Source organism: Somniosus microcephalus, unplaced genomic scaffold (genome assembly GCF_052327205.1).
Source record: "Somniosus microcephalus isolate GS21.2 unplaced genomic scaffold, FLI_Smic_1.0 unresolved_chr4, whole genome shotgun sequence".
Taxonomy (NCBI): Eukaryota; Metazoa; Chordata; class Chondrichthyes; order Squaliformes; family Somniosidae; genus Somniosus; species Somniosus microcephalus.
In genome coordinates this window covers 53546948-53569300 of record NW_028225182.1, presented here as the reverse complement: position 1 = coordinate 53569300, position 22353 = coordinate 53546948, and the positions used below count along the sequence as shown (strand labels likewise).

General features: G+C 50.9%; 1 protein-coding gene across 2 annotated transcripts in view; it reads left to right on the top strand.

Annotated features, from left to right (window-relative positions):
• Window positions 1-22353, top strand: part of LOC147091107 (uncharacterized) — a 47641-nt gene that overhangs the window by 2415 nt on the left and 22873 nt on the right. For both annotated transcript variants that reach the window (XM_085977559.1, XM_085977557.1), the window contains exons 2-7: window positions 3666-4013; window positions 5832-5943; window positions 8179-8326; window positions 14834-14881; window positions 19001-19078; window positions 21590-21727. In XM_085977559.1, the coding sequence (XP_085833685.1) occupies window positions 3666-4013; window positions 5832-5943; window positions 8179-8326; window positions 14834-14881; window positions 19001-19078; window positions 21590-21727 (872 nt within the window). The remainder of the gene's footprint in view (window positions 1-3665; window positions 4014-5831; window positions 5944-8178; window positions 8327-14833; window positions 14882-19000; window positions 19079-21589; window positions 21728-22353) is intronic.

The following is a 22353-nucleotide window of genomic DNA, read 5'->3' as shown; positions in this document are numbered from 1 at the left end:
TAAACTCCCCACAGCCTGCCCCATTTGCAGTTACCAGAATCACTGCCCATTTATACGCACCAGAGCTTCCACCATTTTAAAGTCACCACTGTTGCCACCATTTTGCAATTACCGCAACTCCATCCGGTTGCAGGCACATGGAGTGTGTGCTGATTCTGTTCATGGGTCAGTAAAGGCTCTGTCGGATTGTTTACCGTCTGGATTAATCCAGGCTAGACTGTTGGCTACGTTCTTCGTATGTGCGAATGGGGGGCGGTGGGGTGGCATGTTAGCTTGAATCCACCCCATGACTGATGAGCTCTCTCGCCTGCAAGGGTCCGAGATGACCCGAACTTGGACACTCTCAACCAAGTGCCTAATGTCACTGCATGTACTTGGTGCAAGATGACAGCTCCACAAAACAACTTGCATTTATACAGAGCCTTTAACATAGTAAAATATCCCAAAGCGCTTCACCGAGCCCCATAAGGAGATATTAGGACAGGAGCTCGGTCAAAGAGGGAGGCTTTAAGGAGCGTCTTAAAGGAGGAGAGCGAGGTGGAGAGGTTTAGGGAGGGAATTCCAGAGCTCGGGGCCCAGGCAGCTGAAGGCACGACCGCCAATGGTGGAGCGATGGAAATCGGGAGGGATGCGCGAGAGGCCGGAATGAGAGGAGCGCAGAGATCTGGGAGGGCTGTAGGACTGGAGGAGTGCAGAGATCTGAGAGGGTTGTGGGGCTGGAGGAGTGCAGAGATCTGGGACGGTTGTGGGGCTGGAGGAGTGCAGAGATCTGGGAGGGTTGTGGGGCTGGAGGAGTGCAGAGATCTGGGAGGGTTGTAGGACTGGAGGAGTGCAGAGATCTGAGAGGGTTGTAGGATTGGAGGAGTGCAGAGATCTGAGAGGGTTGTAGGGCTGGAGGAGTGCAGAGATCTGAGAGGGTTGTGGGGCTGGAGGAGTGCAGAGATCTGTGAGGGTTGTGGGGCTGGAGGAGTGCAGAGATCTGAGGGGGTTGTGGGACTGGAGGAGTGCAGAGATCTGAGGGTTGTAGGACTGGAGGAGTGCAGAGATCTGAGGGTTGTAGGACTGGAGGAGTGCAGAGATCTGAGGGTTGTAGGATTGGAGGAGTGCAAAGATCTGAGGGTATTGGGGCTGGAGGAGTGCAGAGATCTGAGAGGGTTGTAGGACTGGAGGAGTGCAGAGATCTGAGAGGGTTGTGGGGCTGGAGGAGTGCAGAGATCTGAGAGGGTTGTGGGGCTGGAGGAGTGCAGAGATCTGAGAGGGTTGTAGGATTGGAGGAGTGCAGAGATCTGGGAGGGTTGTGGGGCTGGAGGAGCGCAGAGATCTTGGGGCTGGAGGAGTGCAGAGATCTGAGAGGGTTGTAGGATTGGAGGAGTGCAGAGATCTGAGGGTTGTAGGACTGGAGGAGTGCAGAGATCTGAGAGGGTTGTAGGATTGGAGGAGTGCAGAGATCTGGGAGGGTTGTGTTCCTGGAGGAGTGCAGCGATCTGAGAGGGTTGTGGGGCTGGAGGAGTGCAGAGATCTGAGGGGGCTGTGGGACTGGAGGAGTGCAGAGATCTGAGGGTTGTGGGGCTGGAGGAGTGCAGAGATCTGAGGGTTGTGGGGCTGGAGGAGTGCAGAGATCTGAGAGGGTTGTAGAATTGGAGGAGTGCAGAGACCTGAGGGTTGTGTTCCTGGAGGAGTGCAGAGATCTGAGAGGGTTGTGGGGCTGGAGGAGTGCAGAGATCTGAGAGGGTTGTAGGATTGGAGGAGCGCAGAGATCTGGGAGGGTTGTAGGACTGGAGGAGTGCAGAGATCTGAGAGGGTTGTGGGGCTGGAGGAGTGCAGAGATCTGAGGGTTGTGGGGCTGGAGTAGTGCAGAGATCTGAGGGTTGTGGGGCTGGAGGAGTGCAGAGATCTGAGGGGGTTGTAGGACTGGAGGAGTGCAGAGATCTGAGAGGGTTGTGGGGCTGGAGAAGATTATAGAGATAGGGAGGGGGCGAGGCCATGGAGGGATTTGAAAACGAAGCGAGCTTTAAAATCGAGGTGTTGCCGGACCGGGGGCCAATGTCGGTCAGCGAGCGCAGGGGGTGAAGGGTGAACGGGACTGGGTGCGAGTTAGGACACGAGGCAGTGAGCACAAGGGGTGATGGGTGAACGGGACTGGGTGTGAGTTAGGACACGGGGCAGTGAGCACAGGGGGTGATGGGTGAACGGGACTGGGTGTGAGTTAGGACACGGGGCAGTGAGCACAGGGGGTGATGGGTGAACGGGACTGGGTGTGAGTTAGGACACGGGGCAGTGAGCAGAGGGGGTGATGGGTGAACAGGACAGGGTGCGAGTTAGGACACGGGGCAGCAGAGTTTGGGATGAGCTGAGGTTACTGGAAGTGAATTGACTGACCGTACACTGCGAGTTTATCGAGTGGTGGTCTGAAGTTAATGACTGGGATATGGCAGTCGATGTGAGATGTGTTGTACACCTGAAGGGCATGAATGTTGGTACCGGAACACGTCTCCCTCCCAGCATCCAGTGTCGGCACCACCACCAACAGGTACACCGCTCCTCCCGGGCAGAAAAAGGTTTTGAAATAAGCAGGCAAAGGCTGAGGTCGATCCCGAGCACGGGCACAGTTGAGAAATGAAGAAGCTGAGATGGGGAACTGAGAGCTCGGCTGGGAGGAGGGCTCTGAAAGTAGGGAGGGAACTAACCGAGCAGCAGAGGGAACTGCGCACCGCGACTGAGTGTTCACTGTGGTGAGGGGGGTGAGGCGTCCAGTGTTGGAGGCAGGGGGAGGGTGCATGAAGGGCACAAGGCAGGATGGAGAGCGCCATGGTCAGGATGCAGCGAGGTTTGAAAGCAAGTCTTGAGGATTTTGAAGTCAACATGCCGGAGCATGGGGAGCCAGTGCAGCTGAGAGGAGAGGGGAATGTGGGGTTTAGTGCGGGTGAGGATGTGGGCTGGGCTGTGATGATTGTATCTCGTGGAGCGTTCACTTATCAAGTATTCCCATTGTGGAGAGTGCAGTTAGATTCAGGCTAAAGCACTCCCATCAGGTACAGTTTAGTACAGAGTAAAGCACATGGGGAATCGAGGGATATGGGGAGAGTGCAGGAAAGTGGAGTTGAGGTCGATGATCAGCCATGATCTGACTGAATATCGGAGCAGGCTCGAGGGGCCGAATGGCCTCCTCCTGCTCCTATTTCTTCATGTCCCATCAGGTATAGTTTAGCACAGTTAGGCGCAGGGTAAAGTTTCCACTAGTCTTTGCCCAACATTGTGCCTCAGTGTGTCCCTGAACAGACCACCCGTACTATACAAGTGTGACCTTTTCCTGTTTCCCCACACAAGCCATGCTGCGGCCTCCGAGTGGAAGGGCCACATTAGCAGTGGTTTTGTGCTGGGAGTCCGTGCCCATGAGGAGCCAACTATATTTCACAGTGGACCCTTACAGCCAGGAGACCTGGGGCTGGCTGCGTTTGAACTCTGAGTCCAGAGATAAACGCCCAGTGTTTAACCCACTGCATTCCCTCGTCTGTCTCTGTGTGTGTGTCTGTCTCTGTGTGTGTGTGTGTCTCTGCCTCTCTGTGTGTCTCTGGCTCTCTGTGTGTCTCTCTGTGTCTGTGTGTGTGTAGTTTGCTCTGTTGCAATTGATCACTGGTTGTTTTTCCCTTGGAATAACGTTGCAGATACGCTCGGAGTAAATGGGCACCCACTGAGTGACCCGGATGAAGTTCCGTGCTCGGAGGGCAGTGGCCCGCGCCAACGCGCGGCCAGAGAAGACAACGGCATTGTCATCAGCCACGTGTGCAGCATTGGCTCCCAGATGGCGGAGCAGCTCTTTGGCGGCGAGGAGGACAGCGGGGAGGGCAGCTTGGCGAGCGTTGGCAAGCGCAGGCGCGCGTCCGATGGCCCGGCGAGTGGCGGCGGAGAATCGGAGACCGAGGGCGCAGCCGGCGAGCAGCCAAAGACCAGCGACCGATCCGGCGCAAACCACGTGTCGGCGATGAGCGACGAGCATGTGGCTTGCATTCACGGTAAGGAGCGTTGGTTGCGGTTAACTAGAGCATGTGACCGCGTTGCTACCCCGCTAACGTTAGTGGCAACTTCTCGGGGGGAATTTCAGTGTTTCAGGGATCGGTGGACTGAAAGTTCATTTCTGTTTGGGTGTTGAGAGTCTGCTTCCTGCTTACCGAGGGAGGAAGGCCGCCATTTCTGTCTTCGCCTCCATCCATTTTGAAAATGCATTCTTGAGGATGAGAAGGTCGACGGTTCAATCCCCGTCCGCGCTGGGCTGGTGGCTCCAAGACTGGACAGCCCGAGATAGCAGTCAGGGTTCTCATTCCCGAAGGCTGTCCAGCCACCTCTGCCAACGCCCCCCCCCCGCCCTGCTGTAAAGTGCAGGTGTGAAGAACAGGTGAGGACAGGATCGGGCTTGTCGGTGCTGCCCTCCATGGCACATAGCCTGCCCGTACTCGCTGCCTTAGCTTGTACAGTACTTGGAAGAAAGGCCACTTGGCTGCGGCGCCCTGCCTTGGGATATGCACCTCCAGGAGAAACATAGAAACATAGAAGATAGGAGCAGGAGTCGGCCATTCGGCCCCTCGAGCCTGCTCCGCCATTCAATGAGATCATGGCTGATCATCCAAATTCAGTACCCGGTCCCTGCCTTCTCCCCATATCTCTTGATCCCTTTAGCCTTAAGAAATATATCTAACTCCTTCTTGAATATATTTAATGAATTGGCCTCCACTGCCTTCTGTGGTAGAGAATTCCACAAGTTCACCATTCTCTGGGTGAAGAAATTCCTCCTCATCTCTGTCCTAAATGGCTTACCCCTTATCCTTAGACTGTGACCCCTGGTTCTGGACTCCCCCGCCATCGGGAACATCCTTCCTGCATCTAGTCTGTCTAGTCCTGTTAGAATTTTATAAGTTTCAATGAGATCCCCTCTCATTCTTCTAAACTCCAGCGAGTATAAGCCCAATCGACCCAATCTCTCCTCATACGTCATTCCTGCCATCCCAGGTATCAGTCTGGTGAATCTTCGCTGCACTTCCTCAGTTAGGCGACCAAAACTGCACACAATACTCAAGGTGTGGTCTCACCAAGGCACTGTACAACTGCATCAAGACATCCTTGCTCCTGTACTCGAACCCTTTCGCTACGAAGGCCAACATACCATTTGCCTTCTTAACCGCCTGCTGCACCTGCATGCTTACCTTCAGCGACTGGTGCACAAGGACACCCAGGTCTCGTTGCACTTCCCCTTCTCCCAATCTATTGCCGTTCAGATAATAATCTGCCTTCCTGATTTTGCCACCAAAGTGGATAACCTCGCATTTATCCACATTGGGCAGATGCATGGCAGATGCAGTATAATCACCCAACCTGTCCCAATCATACTGGAGTTTTTCGGCATCCTCCTCACAGCACACACGCCCACCCAGCTTTGTGTCGTCTGCAAATTTGGAGATATTACATCTAGTTCCCTCGTCTAGATCATTAATATATATTGTGAATAGCTGGGGTCCTAGGACCGATCCTTGCGGTACCCCACTAGTCACTGCCTGCCACTCGGAAAAGACCCGTTTATTCCAACTCTTTGCTTCCTGTCTGCCAACCAGTTCTCTATCTAAGTCAGTACCTTGCCCCCAATCCCATGTGCCTTAACTTTACACGCTAGTCTCTTATGCGGGACCTTATCGAAAGCCTTCTGAAAGTCCAAATACACCACATCCACTGGTTCTCCCTTATCTAGTCTACCAGTTACTGGGGGGGTGCAATTAAACCGCGGGCCTCAAACTTTTATCACTGGACCCTTCGTCCATACTGATGGTGATCTTCCTTTTCAGGCCTCCTGGACGAGTATATCCAAACGTACGGCAGCTTAATACCCCTGAACACCGAGGAGGTCATTGAGAAACTACAGGACGTGTTTGAACAGGATTTCTCAACCTCCCACAGGTACACATTGTGTCGAGAATGTTGCTTCCTACTATCTGGAGCTGTGACGTTTAACCTCCTCGTTCGATATAGAATGGAGATTTGCCGCAATGTTGTTTGTTATCCCGCCCACCCTGTTTATTTTAGGGGTCGTCTCTTTACTTTCTTTCTGCCCCCCCCCCCACCCCCTTCGTCCCATAGGCCCCTGTTTCTCTGCTGCCTTGTTGCTCTCCTTTCGTCCGCCCTTCTCTTCCCTCCCACCCCTAGTTCAATGGATACAGTCACTGTGGCGTTTTCCCCATGGGACAGTAAGAGTTGCTTTACTTCCCTTGATTTCTCGAAGGGTAAAACGCGCTGCCCGGCGTGTGGCACTGAGGCGTGCAGATCAGGATAGTGCTGGGGAGTGATCTGTGGCCACTGCTTTGCCAAATGCGAGGTTATCCACTTTGGTGGCAAAAACAGGAAGGCAGATTATTATCTGAACGGCAATAGATTGGGAGAAGGGGAAGTGCAATGAGACCTGGGTGTCCTTGTGCACCAGTCGCTGAAGGTAAGCATGCAGGTGCAGCAGGCGGTTAAGAAGGCAAATGGTATGTTGGCCTTCATAGCGAGAGGGTTCGAGTACAGGAACAAGGATGTCTTGCTGCAGTTGTACAGGGCCTTGGTGAGACCACACCTTGAGTATTGAGTGCAGTTTTGGTCGCCTTATCTGAGGAAGGATGTTCTTGCCATGGAGGGAGTGCAGCGAAGATTCACCAGACTGATACCTGGGATGGCAGGAATGACGTATGAGGAGAGATTGGGTCGATTGGGCTTGTACTCGCTGGAGTTTAGAAGAATGAGAGGGGATCTCATTGAAACTTATAAAATTCTAACAGGACTGGACAGACTAGATGCAGGAAGGATGTTCCCGATGGTGGGGGAGTCCAGAACCAGGGGTCACAGTCTAAGGATAAGGGGTAAGCCATTTAGGACAGAGATGAGGAGGAATTTCTTCACCCAGAGAGTGGTGAACCTGTGGAATTCTCTACCACACAAGACAGTGGAGGCCAATTCATTAAATATATTCAAGAAGGAGTTGGATATATTTCTTAAGGCTAAAGGGATCAAGGGATATGGGGAGAAAGCAGGGACGGGGTACTGAATTTGGATGATCAGCCATGATCTCATTGAATGGCGGAGCAGGCTTGAGGGGCCGAATGGCCGACTCCTGCTCCTGTCTTCTATGCTCTGTGAACCTTGGGTTGAGGACAGGACCGGGACTCCGTGGGATCGAGTAGAATGGCCAAGCTGGTTATCTGGGCTTGCTCGAAGGGGGAGCCACTGATGCTGTACCTCAGAGTAAGTCTGGGGGGGAGGAGGGGGACAAATTGTGACGGCCGAGGTGGAACTTTTTAACTTGGATCAGAATTGTTTGGATGGAGTCATAGAATCATTTAGAGCGCAGAAGGAGGCCATTCGGCTCGTCGTGTCCGTGCCGGCCGACAAAGAGCTATCCCGCCCTAATCCCACTTTCCAGCTCTCGGTCCGTAGCCCTGTCGGTTACGGCACTTCAAGTGCAGATCCAAGTACTTTTTAAATGTGATGAGGGTTTCTGCCTCGACCACCCTCTCAGGTAGTGAGTTCCAGACCCCCACCACCCTCTGGGTGAAAAGAATTCTCCTCAACTCCCCTCTAATCCTTCTCCCAATTACAGGAAACTCGATTTACCGGCGTCTCGATAACCGGGAATCTCTGTTAACCGGCAAAACCAGGAGTAGGTTCAGGTAAGTTTTACTTCATATTAGTGGCCGTTCCTGGATCTGTGGCTGTGTAACCGGGGTTCCTGCACCTGTTGCTAAGCAACAGGGACGCCTGGATCTTGTGGCCAGGGTTCCTGCACCTGTTGCTAAGCAACAGGGAAGCCTGGATTTGTTGCTGTGTACGGGGCTCTCGTACCTTTTACTATACCTCTCTGTAATCCGGACTTTTTGATAAACCGGCACCACGCCGGTCCCGTCAGTGCCGGATTAGAAAGAGTTTCCTGTACTTTAAATCTATGCCCCCTGGTTATTGACCCTTCTGCTAAGGGAAATAGGTCCTTCCTATCCACTCTATCTAGGCCCCTCATCATTTTATACACCTCAATCAAGTCTCCCCTCAGCCTCCTCTGTTCCAAAGAAAACAACCCCAGCCTCTCCAATCTTTACTCGTAGCTAAAATTCACCAATCCTGGCAACATCCTGGTAAATCTTTTTGACTTTTTTTTGCACACAGAAAGAGCATGATTCACCACGTGATGCAGTCTTACCATCGAATGATCGGGAATAATGCTGTCCGAAATTTCCGAGTCACTTACAAGAGGCATGTGCTCACCATGGATGATCTCTCCACTTTGTATGGACAAAACTGGCTTAATGACCAGGTTATATTTCTTTTGTTGTTGACCATCGGTGATTGGTGGGTTATGATTTTTTCAGCGCATTAATACCGATACAGCACCTTTTTAATAATGTTGTTTCCTCTGAGCTTGATGGATGGTTCCTTGGTCTCGGCGGCAGTCCCTTCAGTCAAATGGCCCTTCTCCCTTTTCCGGACCTGGACGGCGAGACAATTGAACTGTGGCGGGCATCACGGTCCAGTCCGTTTCTTCTCCTTGGCGGGGCCTCTCCGCCAGGGGTCCCTAGGTGGCGATCAGCAGCAAGTGAATCCCCCCCCCGGGCCCCTTGAGCAGTTTGTCCCGTTTATCGCCACTCCCGCCCCCCCCCCCCCGACTAAAAATCAGGCAGCGGCCTAGATTTGGGCCGGGCACTGGCTTCTACCAGGCCAGCTGTCACCCGTTAACGCTGTTGTGTGCTGCATTAACCAGGGAGCCAGCGGGGAGACCCCAGGGGTTTTACTGATCACGAGGCATTTGTGGGAAATGTCACTTTCTCCAGAAAAGCGAAGGGATTTTCCCCAAACTTTGCCCTTTTTGTTTTGAGCCTGTCGAGATCCGATTCTCTGCGTCGTTTCTTAGCTGCTCATAATGTGGTGATCTGCACCGAGCGGGATTAAACGGACTGTTTTATTTGGAAAAGAGTGGGAATTTGGAGGAGAGGAAAGGAGTTGCTGTTTTTTGCCAACACTGCTTGTAGTGCTGTGTGTTACAGGTAGATATTTAATTGCAGTACCCCTAACTTAATTTACAGTGTAGTTTCTTGATCTAGATTAAATTACCTAATTACACATCTAATTAAATAAAACAAGCCATATAGCGATGGCAGTGCAGGCGATGTGCAGCAACTGCAGCATGTGGGAGTTTGTGGAGAGCACTGTGATCCCAGACAACCATGCCGGGAAACTCCAGTATGATTTGGACAGGTTGGGTGATTGGGCAGATGCAGTATAATGTGGATAAATGCGAGGTTATCCACTTTGGTGGCAAAAACAGGACGGCAGATTATTATCTGAACAGCAATAGATTGGGAGAAGGGGAAGTGCAACGAGACCTGGGCGTCCTTGTGCACCAGTCGCTGAAGGTAAGCATGCAGGTGCAGCAGGCGGTTAAGAAGGCAAATGGTATGTTGGCCTTCGTAGCGAGAGGGTTTCAGTACAGGAGCAAGGATGTCTTGCTGCAGTTGTACAGGGCCTTGGTGAGACCACACCTTGAGTATTGTGTGCAGTTTTGGTCGCCTTATCTGAGGAAGGATGTTCTTACCATGGAGGGAGTGCAGCAATGATTCACCAGGCTGACACCTGGGATGGCAGGAATGACGTATGAGGAGAGATTGGGTCGATTAGGCTTATACTCGCTGGAGTTTAGAAGATTGAGAGGGGATCTCATTGAAACTTATAAAATTCTGACAGGACTAGACAGACTGGATGCAGGAAGGATGTTCCCGATGGTCGGGGAGTCCAGAACCAGGGGTCACAGTCTAAGTATAAGGGGTAAGCCATTTAGGACAGAGATGAGGAGGAATTACTTCACCCAGAGAGTGGTGAACCTGTGGAATTCTCTACCACAGAAGGCAGTAGAGGCCAATTCATTAAATATATTCAAGAAGGAGTTAGATATATTTCTTAAGGCTAAAGGGATCAAGGGTTATGGGGAGAAGGCAGGGACAGGGTACTGAGTTTGGATGATCAGCCATGATCTCATTGAATGGCGGAGCAGGCTCGAGGGGCCGAATGGCCGACTCCTGCTCCTATCTTCTATGTTTGCAGTAAGTGCCTGCATCTTGAGGAACTTCAGCTCAGAGTTGTTGAGCTGGAGTCTGAGGTGCAGACATTGCGGGGCATCAGGGAGGGGGAGAGTTACCTGGACACTCTGATCCAGGAGGCAGTCACACCCCTTAGGTTATGTAGTGGTACAGGTCTGGTTAGTGGTCAGGGACAGGAGGGTGTGACTGCGACTCGGGCAGGTCAGGGGACCCCAGGGGCAGTGCTGGAGGAGCCTCAGCCTTTGCCCATGTCCGACAGGTATGAGGTTCTTGCTGCCTGTGTGGATGAGGGAAAAGCCTGCAGGATGGATGAGCAGGCTGACCATGGCACCATGGTGCAGGAGGCCATTCAAGTGGGGGGAGTGAAAGGGAATGTAGTTGTGGTAGGGGACAGTATAGTCAGGAGGATAGATACTGTTCTCTGCAGCCGCGACTGAGAGTTCTGAAGGTTGTGTTGCCTACCCAGTGCCAGGGTTAAAGACATCTCCTCATGGCTGGAGAAGAAGTGGGAGTGGGAGGATCCAGTTGTCGTGGTCCAGGTAGGAACCAACGACATAGGTAGAACTAGGAATGAGGTTCTGCTGGTGAAGTTTGAGGAGCTAAGATCCAAATTAAAACACAGAACCTCAAAGGTAATAATCTCTGGATTGTTACCTGAGCCACGCGCAAATTGGCATAGGGACACGCAGATTAGAGGTTTAAATGCGTGGCTCAAAGAGTGGTGTGGGAGGAAGGGGTTTCAGTTCATGGGGCACTGGCACCAGTACTGGGGAAAGAGGGAGCTGTTCCGTTGGGATGGGCTCCACTTAAACCAGGCTGGGACCAGTGTCCTGGCGAACAGAATAACTAGGGCAGTAGACAGGGCTTTAAACTAATGAAGAGGGGGGGGAGGATTCAGGAAAGAGTAAATTTAAAAGCAGCGAGAGAAATGTCAAGGCTCTAGAGCAGAGTTTGGGTAAAAATAAGCGGAGTGGGTCAGGAAGGGACAGAGAGAGTAACAAAGGTAATAGGGCATCAGTGACTAAGGTGGCATCAGGGAAAAATAGAAATAAGTCTAAGATAAAGGCACTATATCTGAATGTGCGAAGCATTCGCAACAAAATAGGTGAATTAATAGCGCAGATAGAAATGAACAGGTTTGATCTAATAGCCATTACGGAGACGTGGTTGTAAAGTGGCCAAGGTTGGGAACTAAATATTCCAGGATACTTAACTTTTAGAAGAGATCGGCAAAGTGGAAAAGGAGGAGGAGTAGCCCTGATAATAAAGGATGGGATAAAGACAGTAGAGAGAAAGGATCTTAGCTCCGAAAATCAAGAAGTAGAATCAGTTTGGGTGGAGCTAAGAAACAGCAAGGGGCAGAAAACATTGGTGGGAGTTGTTTATAGGCCCCCAAACATTCGCTGTAATGTAGGGCAGAGGATAAATCAGGAAATTAGAGGCGCATATAACAAGGGTAATACAGTAATCATGGGGGGGCTTTAATCTACATACAGACTGGGCAAACCACATTGTGTGGAGGATGAATCCATGGAATGTATGCAAGATAGTTTTCTAGATCAGTATGTTCAGGAACCAACTAGGGAACAGGCTATTTTAGATCTAGTATTGTGCAATGAGAAAGGGTTAATTAATAACCTTGTAGTAAAGGAGCCTTTAGGGGAGTGACCATAATATGATAGAATTTTATATTGAGTTTGAAAGTGATTTAGTTAAATCTAAACAAAGCAAACTATGTAGGTATGAGGGGCGAGTTGGCTAAGGTAGTTTGGGAAACTACATTAAAAGGTATGACAGTAGAGGAGCAATGACTAGCATTTAAAGAATTAATACATCATTTACAACAAATATACATTCCTTTAAGGCACAAAAACCCCACCGGAAAAGTGGTCCAACCGTGGCTAACAAGAGAAGTTAAAGATAGTATTAGATCAAAGGAAGAGGCTTATAATGTTGCCAAAAAGAGTGTGAGCCTGAGGATTGGGAGAATTTTAGAATTCAGCAAAGGAGGATCAAGAAATTGATAAAGAAAGGGAAAATAGAATATGAGAGTAAACTAGTGAGAGACCTAAAAACAGACTGTAAAAGCTTCTATAGGTATGTAAAAAGGAAAAGATTAGTGAAAGTAAATGTGGGTCCCTTACAGGCTGAGACAGGAGAAATTATAATGGGGAATAAGGAAATGGCAGAGAAATTAAACAAATACTTTGTGTCTGTCTTCACGGAAGAAGATGCAAAAAACTTCCCGGAAATAGTGGAGAACCAAGGCTCTAGCGAGAATGAGGAACTGAAAGAAATTAGTATTAGTAAAAAAAATTGTACTGGAGAAATTAATGGGACTGAAAGCCGATAAATCCCCTGGACCTGATGGCCTACATCCTAGGGTTTTGAAAGAGGTGACTATAGGGATAGTGGACATTGGTTGTCATTTTCCAAAATTCCATAGATTCTGGAACAGTTCCTGCGGATTGGAAGGTAGCAAATGTAACCCCACTATTTAAGAAAGGAGGGAGAGAGAAAACGGGGAACTACAGACCAGTTAGCCTGACATCAGCAGTAGGGAAAATGCTAGAATCTATTATTAAGGATGTGGTAACAGGACACTTAGAAAATAATAATAGGGTTGGGCAGAGTCAACACGGATTTATGAAAGGGAAATCGTGTTTGACAAATCTATTAGCCTTTTTTTGATGTACCTAGCAGAATAGATCAGGGGGAACCAGTAGATGTGGTGTATTTGGATTTTCATAAAACATTCAATAAGGTTATTAAACAAAATTAGGGCTCATGGGATTCGGGTAATATACTAGCATGGATTGAGGATTGGGAAACAGAGAGTAGGAATAAACGGGTCATTTTCGGGTTGGCAGGCTGTAACTAGTGAGGGGCAAAGGAAATGGAAGAGTGTTGGGGAAGAGGCACGGTAGAAGGGAAGGACTTTGAGGAGATTTTTGAAGGGGAGAGTGGGCAGTGAACGCAGAGGGTAATGGGCGGGGAGCTCCAGAGGGCAGGAGTACAGGGGACGGAAGGAGCAGCCACAAGTGGGAGAGCAGAGAGGAAGGCCAGTGTTCGTGGAGTGGAGTGGACATACGGCAGGGGACCATCATTGAGGCAGTGCCAGGTCAAGAGCTTTTGAAGTCAACTCCTTGAGGAAGAGGGTTGAAGTGGACCTTGGTGTGGCCGCGGGCTGCTGCCATTTTGGCTGAGTTGAAACCTGAGAGTTGAGGCAGGGAGGCCGGCCTGGAGAGCGTTAATAGAAGTGCCTCTAGGTGATGAAGGCGCGGACTAGAATTCTGGTAGTGGCGGGGGGGGTAGAAGCCGAGATTGGCAATATTGCGGGTGTGGAAGGTTAAGGAGGCAAATGGTATGTTGGCCTTCGTAGCGAGAGGGTTCAAGTACAGGAGCAAGGATGCCTTGCTGCAGCTGTACAGGGCCTTGGTGAGACCGCACCTTGTGTGCAGTTTTGGTCGCCTTATCTAAGGAAGGATGTTCTTGCCGTGGAGCGAAGATTCACCAGGCTGATACCTGGGATGGCAGGAATGATGTATGAGGAGAGATTGGGTCGATTGGGCTTATACTCACTAGAGTTTAGAAGAATGAGAGGGGATCTCATTGAAACTTATAAAATTCTAACAGGACTAGACAGACTAGATGCAGGAAGGATGTTCCCGATGGTCGGGGAGTCCAGAACCAGGGGTCACAGTCTAAGGATAAGGGGTAAGCCATTTAGGACTGAGATGAGGAGGAATTTCTTCACCCAGAGAGTGGTGAACCTGTGGAATTCTCTACCACAGAAGGCAGTAGAGGCCAATTCATTAAATATATTCAAGAAGGAGTTGGATATATTTCTTAAAGCTAAAGGGATCAAGGGATATGGGGAGAAAGCAGGGACAGGGTACTGAATTTGGATGATCAGCCATGATCTCATTGAATGGCGGAGCAGGCTCGAGGGGCCGAATGGCCGACTCCTGCTCCTATCTTCTATGTTTCTATGGAAGAGAGCAGTCTGGGGGTGCAAGCTAAGCTCGGATCGAGCAGTGTGCTGACATTCTGCACCTCCTGAATCAGCTTGAGGTTGATTGAGTCGAGGCCAGCTGCTGCTGGGAACCGAAGGGTGACACCTTTGGTTTTTGCTGAGGTGAATATCTATATCCTGCTATTGGAAGCAGTTGGGAGAGCATGGTAATGGGCTTTGGATCATTGAAGGAGGCAGAGGGGTAGATAGTGTCACCAGCAAACATGTAGAAATGAACCCCTTGCTTGTTGATGTTGTTGCCAAAGGATAGCATGTAGATAGTGAAGAGGACAGGACCAAGGTCCACCGAGGCTTGCTTCAGACAGGACCGGGTGACACGTTTGATCTTTAGCGGGGGCCAGACAGTGAGATGCTTTGCCCCCACCTCAATAACCAGTGGAGGGCAAATCAGCGAGCACATTGGCTGGGCAGTTGGCACGTACTTGCTTTGTTTGAGATGTGCCATGGGCGAAGGATAAACACGAAGGTGATTGGCCCTGTGTCGCTCATGCTGGCCTTCCAGTGGTTGGCTTTTGAGAAGAATCAACTGAGGCTTGGGAGTGCAAAATCCACAAAAAACAGAACTGAGACCTTTTGGCTGGGGTGGGGAGGGGGGAGGAAGAGAGCGAATTGAGTGTTATAAAGTTGTTGCTGGGGTTGTCCTTGGCGTTACAGTGGTGAGAGATGAAGTACTTTTTCTTGTGCTGTACTGCAGGTTATGAACATGTATGGAGACCTCGTTATGGACACCGTCCCTGATAAGGTAAGTCTGTTTACTCAGTGACTCACCGCTGCCTGTATTGTGTCTGTGTGTGTGTCTCTGCCTGTATTGTGTGTGTGTGTCTCTGCCTGTATTGTGTCTGTGTGTGTGTCTCTGTCTGTATTGTGTCTGTGTGTGTGTCTCTGTCTGTATTGTGTCTGTGTGTGTGTCTCTGCCTGTATTGTGTCTGTGTGTGTGTCTCTGTCTGTATTGTGTCTGTGTGTGTGTCTCTGCCTGTATTGTGTCTGTGTGTGTGTCTCTGCCTGTATTGTGTCTGTGCGTCTCTGCCTGTATTGTGTCTGTGTGTCTCTGTCTGTATTGTGTCTGTGTGTGTGTCTCTGCCTGTATTGTGTCTGTGTGTGTGTGTCTCTGCCTGTATTGTGTCTGTGTGTGTCTCTGCCTGTATTGTGTCTGTGTGTGTGTCTCTGCCTGTATTGTGTCTCTGTGTGTGTGTGTGTCTCTGCCTGTATTGTGTCTGTGTGTGTGTGTCTCTGCCTGTATTGTGTCTGTGTGTGTGTGTCTCTGCCTGCTTTGTGTCTGTGTGTGTGTCTCTGCCTCTATTGTGTGTGTGTGTCTGCCTGTATTTTAAGAACATAAGAAATAGGAGCAGGAATAGGCCACTTGGCCCCTCGAGCCTGCTCCGCCATTCAATAAGATCATGGCTGATCTTGGGCTCAAAGTCACTTCCCTGCCCGGGGAATACATTTTGTATGTGTGTGTGCCTGCCTGTGTTGTGCGTGTGCCTGCCTGTGTTGTGCGTGTGCCTGCCTGTGTTGTGCGTGTGCCTGCCTGTGTCGTGTGTGTGCCTGCCTGTGTCGTGCGTGTGCCTGCCTGTGTTGTGTGTGCGCCTGCCTGTGTCGTGCGTGTGCCTGCCTGTGTTGTGCGTGTGCCTGCCTGTGTTGTGTGTGTGCCTGCCTGTGTTGTGTGTGTGCCTGCCTGTGTTGTGTGTGTGCCTGCCTGTGTCGTGCGTGTGCCTGCCTGTGTCGTGCGTGTGCCTGCCTGTGTCGTGCGTGTGCCTGCCTGTGTCGTGCGTGTGCCTGCCTGTGTCGTGCGTGTGCCTGCCTGTGTCGTGCGTGTGCCTGCCTGTGTTGTGCGTGTGCCTGCCTGTGTTGTGCGTGTGCCTGCCTGTGTTGTGCGTGTGCCTGCCTGTGTCGTGCGTGTGCCTGCCTGTGTCGTGCGTGTGCCTGCCTGTGTCGTGCGTGTGCCTGCCTGTGTCGTGCGTGTGCCTGCCTGTGTCGTGCGTGTGCCTGCCTGTGTCGTGCGTGTGCCTGCCTGTGTCGTGCGTGTGCCTGCCTGTGTCGTGCGTGTGCCTGCCTGTGTCGTGCGTGTGCCTGCCTGTGTCGTGCGTGTGCCTGCCTGTGTCGTGCGTGTGCCTGCCTGTGTCGTGCGTGTGCCTGCCTGTGTCGTGCGTGTGCCTGCCTGTGTCGTGCGTGTGCCTGCCTGTGTCGTGCGTGTGCCTGCCTGTGTCGTGCGTGTGCCTGCCTGTGTCGTGCGTGTGCCTGCCTGTGTTCGTGTGCCTGCCTGTGTCGTGCGTGTGCCTGCCTGTGTCGTGCGTGTGCCTGCCTGTGTCGTGCGTGTGCCTGCCTGTGTCGTGCGTGTGCCTGCCTGTGTCGTGCGTGTGCCTGCCTGTGTCGTGCGTGTGCCTGCCTGTGTCGTGCGTGTGCCTGCCTGTGTCGTGCGTGTGCCTGCCTGTGTCGTGCGTGTGCCTGCCTGTGTCGTGCGTGTGCCTGCCTGTGTCGTGCGAGTGCCTGCCTGTGTCGTGCGCGCGCCCGCCCGTGTCGTGCGCCCGCCCGTGGCGCGCGGGCGCGCCCCTGCCTGCATTGTGCATGCGTGCGTCTGCTCTCCTTAAAGTAGCCTGGACACACACCACTGCAGCACTTGTAATGAAAATAAAAATACTGCCTCCCCAAGCTGCTGTATATTATAATGTTGCGTTGCTGGTTTCACTGCACTCAAGGCCCTCGGTGAGTTATAAAGCCGGCACTGCTGCAATCCCTGTTTACACGGGTGTGGGTTATACAGATGTGCGAGAAACCCACAACACTCGGTCGCAGCACCAACTTGCAATGACATCGTGCACTTGATGCAGGAAAACATCCCAAGCGGTTTCACAAAGGGGTAATGACACCCAAAATGGTCACCAACCCAAAGTAGGAGCTGTTGGGAGAGGTGACTAAAAGCTTGGTCAAAGAGGTGGGTTTTTAAGGAAGAGAGAGAGAGGTGGAGAGGTTAAAGGCGGGAATTCTAGAGCTCAGGACCTCGGTGGCTGAAGGTGTGGTGAAGAGAGTGGGGGATGCTCCAAAGGCCGGAATTGGAGGAACACAAAGTTCGGTCCACTTGTACCAGTGCCTGTGATTTCCTTCCCATATTTCAATTTGTCTTATAAAGGGCCCCATCCTAGTCCAACGCCCCTACCTGGACCTTCCAGCAGGCACCATCAGAGACCGGGGCTCCCAAATGTCCTTCCCGGGAACCAGGGACACCACGTGCAGCATCCCCACCACCACCCGGCAATCTCTTGGCACAGACGGTGTATGGAAACCAGCTCCTTCCTTAACCGGCTAAGTCCCACACCAGGGTTTGTACTTGTCCACTCGGGCATTGGGAAGCTCTGCTGCTTCTCCCTATTCTTAGAGCCATGGAATGACACAGCACGGAGGGAGGCCGTTCGGCCCATCGTGCCGGTGCCGGCTCTTTGAAAGAGCTCTCCAATTAGTCCCCCTCCATGTATTTCTCCAATTCCCCTTTTGAAAGTTACTGTTGAATCTGCTCCCACCGCCCTTTCCGGCAGCGCGTTCCAGATCACAACAACTCGCTGTGTAAAAACATTCTCCTCATCTCCCCTCTTTTTTGCCAATTATCTTCAATCTGTGTCCTCTGGTTACCGACCCTCCTGCCACTGGAAACAGTTTCCCATTATTTACTCTCTCAAAACCTCTCTCAGTCTCCCTTTAACCTTATCTGAGGAAGGATGTTCTTGCCATGGAGGGAGTGCAGCGAAGATTCACCAGACTGATACAGGAAACTTTTGTGCTATCCGGCACCGACGGGACCGAGCTGTTGCCGTCCCATCAAAACCAGCGCTAATGTTGAAACGTACGGAGATTTTGAGCTCCGTATCTGGCAACAAACCCTGTTGCTTAGCAACAGCTTCTAAAGAGTCGGCTGTACCTTGCAAGCGTCTCTGTAGCTTAGCGACAGCTTCAGCGAGACCTTGCAGAGCCTGACTGGTGGAAAAAAAAGCAACGAAAAGAAAAAAAACCTAACGAAACGGCTCCTGATTTTTGCCAGTGGCTCGAGCATTCCGGACAGTTAACCTCCGGATAAACCGAAGTTTCCTGTACCTGGGATGGCAGGAATGACGTATGAGGAGAGATTGGGTCGATTGGGCTTATACTCACTGGAGTTTAGAAGAATGAGAGGGGATCTCATTGAAACTTATAAAATTCTAACAGGACTAGACAGACTAGATGCAGGAAGGATGTTCCCGATGGTGGGGGAGTCCAGAACCAGGGGTCACAGTCTAAGGATAAGGGGTAAGCCATTTAGGACAGAGATGAGGAGGAATTTCTTCACCCAGAGAGTGGTGAACCTGTGGAATTCTCTACCACAGAAGGCAGCTGAGGCCAAATCATTAAATATATTCAAGAAGGAGTTGGATATATTTCTTAAGGCTAAAGGGATCAAGGGATATGGGGAGAAGGCAGGGACAGGGTACTGAATTTGGATGATCAGCCATGATCTCATTGAATGGCGGAGCAGGCTCGAGGGGCCGAATGGCCGACTCCTGCTCCTATCTTCGATGTTTCTATGTTGTTTCCGCTCTAAGGAGAACAACCCCAGCTTCTCCAATCTCTCCTTCTAATTGAATTCCCTTATCCCTGGTACCATTCTGGTAAAACTCCTTTGCGCCCTTATTAATCTAAATACATCGCCAGAGTGGTTAGGACAGGAAGAGTAGAGGGTTAATTGGGGAGAGGAGTGAAAGGGGAGATTCTCTTGGTTTGGGGTGGGGGGTGATGGATTGGGTGGTGGGGGGGAGTCGGGCTTTGGTACTGCAGGGTGATAGGATCATCAGTGAAACTGTCTCAAGGATTTAATGAGTCCGCTTTCTTTACACAGGTTCACTTCTTCAACAGCTTTTTTTATGACAAGCTGAGAACCAAGGGCTATGATGGGGTGAAGCGATGGACCAAAAATGTAAGATTTTCCACCTCGCGTGCTGTACCTGAATGGCCTCATGCTGTGTTGTAAATTCTGTGTAAACCTGTCCCAGAACTGCCACTCCAGGCTCACTGCATGGATGAATGTAGTTACAACCCTCCTTATAAACTATTCCAGCACTCCCAGACCAGGTACGACTTGGGTAGAATCTAGAATAAAGCTCCCTATAAAATAGGGGGTGACTTGATCGAGGTCTTTAATTTTATGAAGGGGTTCGATAGGGTTGACATCAAGAAGACGTTTCCAATTGTGAGCGAGACCAGAACTAGGGGCCATCAATATAAGACAGTCACTAATAAATCCAACAGGGAATTCAGGAGAAACTTCTTTACCAAAGACAGTCTAAGAGTTTGCTATCTGGAAATTGCCTGAGATTGTACAACCAGAGCCCCAGAAGCCAGGTCGGATACCACACGGACGGGTGTGAGTGTAAATAGTTGTTGGTGGACCTGATTGGTCATTTGCTGGTTATTGTCGATGTGATGTTTGTTATGATAACGTGTGTCTATTGTATTAAGCTTCGTACACCTCAGATGGTGACGAAAGGGCGATTAACCTCACGACCATGACACAGTTTCGCCTACACCTTGGTGCTGGCTTCCGTGCTCAGTGAGACCTGAACTCACACCAGATCTACCCGGCCCTCCCGCCAACGCCCGGGTACCCGCAGCCCTCCTGGGCCTGTGATGGGTCGCTGGACCTGAGCCCGTGGACGAGCCAGGTAACGTCTCGAAGCAGGCGATCATTTTCTGGGTACGTCATCCGGTGACCCACGAGTGTCCTCAAACAGTCACTAATAAATCCAATCGGGAATTCAGGAGAAACTTCTTTCCCCAGAGAGTGGAAAGAATGTGGAACTCGCTGCCACAGGGTGTGGTTGAGGCGAATAGCACAGATGCATTTAAGGGGAAGCTGGATAAACACACGAGGGAGAAAGGAATAGAAGGATGGGGTGAGATGAGGAGGGGTGGGAGGAGGCTGGTGTGGAGCAGAAACACCGGCACGGAGCAGGTGGGCCGAATGGCCTCGTGCTGTGCTGTAAACACGATGTAAACCTGTCCCAGAACTGTCATGCCAGGTTATTGCAAGGATGAATGTAGAATAACGCTCTTTATAAACTATCCCAGCACTCCCATACCTACATGGGCTGGATGGAATATTTCAAATCTGCCCCAACCTCTCGAGGTGCTCCCACTGCAGGTTCCTTTTTCACTTTGTTTGGGGTAAAGTTCCTGTTGGCCTCGTCTCCCCTCTTTTCCAATCCTCCTCATTTTTCTCCCCTATGCTCCTGAAGGCATTGACTCAAAGTTATGATTTCATGGGTGTCGGACACCCTCTGATACTCCACTGAAGTGGCCATTCCTTATGAGTAATCGGCTATTCAGCTTGGGAGGGGAATGTTGTAGGATACGACACAAAGCTGGGTGGGCATGTGTGCTGTGAGGAGGATGCCGAGAAACTCCAGGATGATTTGGACAGGTTGGGTGACTGGGCAGAAACATGGCAGATGCAATATAACGTGGATAAATGCGAGGTTATCCACTTTGGTGGCAAAAACAGGAAGGCAGATTATTATCTGAATGGCAATAGATTGGGAGAAGGGGAAGTGCAACGAGACCTGGGTGTCCTTGTGCACCAGTCGCTGAAGGTAAGCATGCAGGTGCAGCAGGCGGTTAAGAAGGCAAATGGTATGTTGGCCTTCGTAGCAAGAGGATTCGAGTACAGGAACAAGGATGTCTTGCTGCAGTTGTACAGGGCCTTGGTGAGACCACACCTTGAGTATTGTGTGCAGTTTTGGTCGCCTTATCTGAGGAAGGATGTTCTTGACATGGAAGGAGTTCAACGAAGATTCACCAGGCTGATACCTGGGATGGCAGGAATGACGTATGAGGAGAGATTGGGTTGATTGGGCTTGTACTCGCTGGAGTTTAGAAGAATGAGAGGGGATCTCATCGAAACTTATAGAATTCTGACAGGACTGGACAGACTAGATACAGGAAGGATGTTCCCGATGGCCGGGGAGTCCAGAACCAGGGGTCACAGTCTAAGGATAAGGGGTAAGCCATTTAGGACTGAGATGAGGAGGAATTTCTTCACCCAGAGAGTGGTGAACCTGTGGAATTCTCTACCACAGAAGGCAGTGGAGGCCAATTCATTAAATATATTCAAGAAGGAGTTGGATATATTTCTTAAGGCTAAAGGGATCAAGGGATATGGGGAGAAGGCAGGGACAGGGTACTGAGTTTGGATGATCAGCCATGATCGCATTGAATGGCGGAGCAGGCTCGAGGGGCCGAATGGCCGACTCCTGCTCCTATCTTCTATATTTCTTGGATGACCCCAGTGCTGTCCTTGCCGGACATCTGCATGTGCTCTTTCCAGGAGGAGGTCAGTGGGGGATAACGGGACTGTTGGCTCCTCGTCCCTTGCTTGGGGACACCAGGGCGAATCGTTATCTACTTTGTTACATTATTTATTGTATTGTAGGTTGACATCTTTAACAAAGATCTGCTCCTGATCCCCATTCACCTGGAGGTGCACTGGTCTCTGATCTCCGTCAACGTCCGTGAAAAGACGATCACATACTTTGACTCCCAGCGCACCCTCAACAGGAGGTGCCCCAAGGTACTGTGGCAGGGAACAGGTTCCGAGCATTCACTTTGATTGTCGGAACTCCTCCTCACTGTGTCGGGTGTAAAAGGCGAAGTTAAGTCCACTGGAAAGGTTTTTTGTTCTCCCAATATCTTTCTGAAGCCTTCAAACTTGCTGCAGAACAGAGACCCACCATTTTGGATCTCCTCTTCAGAGCAGGCGTGAACAAACCTTTATATCTGTTAGTCGCATTGTTCCGTACTATGGAGTCCCGCGTAGAAAGAGTTACAGAACTCCAGAGTACTGTACCCCAGTGTTAGTGACAGACCTGTGCCCACCAGTACTGTACCTCAGTGTTAGTGACAGACCTGTACCCACCAGTACTGTACCCGTGTTATACAGTGACAGACCTGTACCCACCAGTACTGTACCCCAGTGTTATATAGTGACAGACCTGTGCCCACCAGTACTGTACCCCAGTGTTATATAGTGACAGACCTGTACCCACCAGTACTGTACCCCAGTGTTATACAGTGACAGACCTGTACCCACCAGTACTGTACCCCAGTGTTATACAGTGACAGACCTGCACCCACCAGTACTGTACCCGTGTTATACAGTGACAGACCTGTACCCATCAGTACTGTACCCCAGTGTTA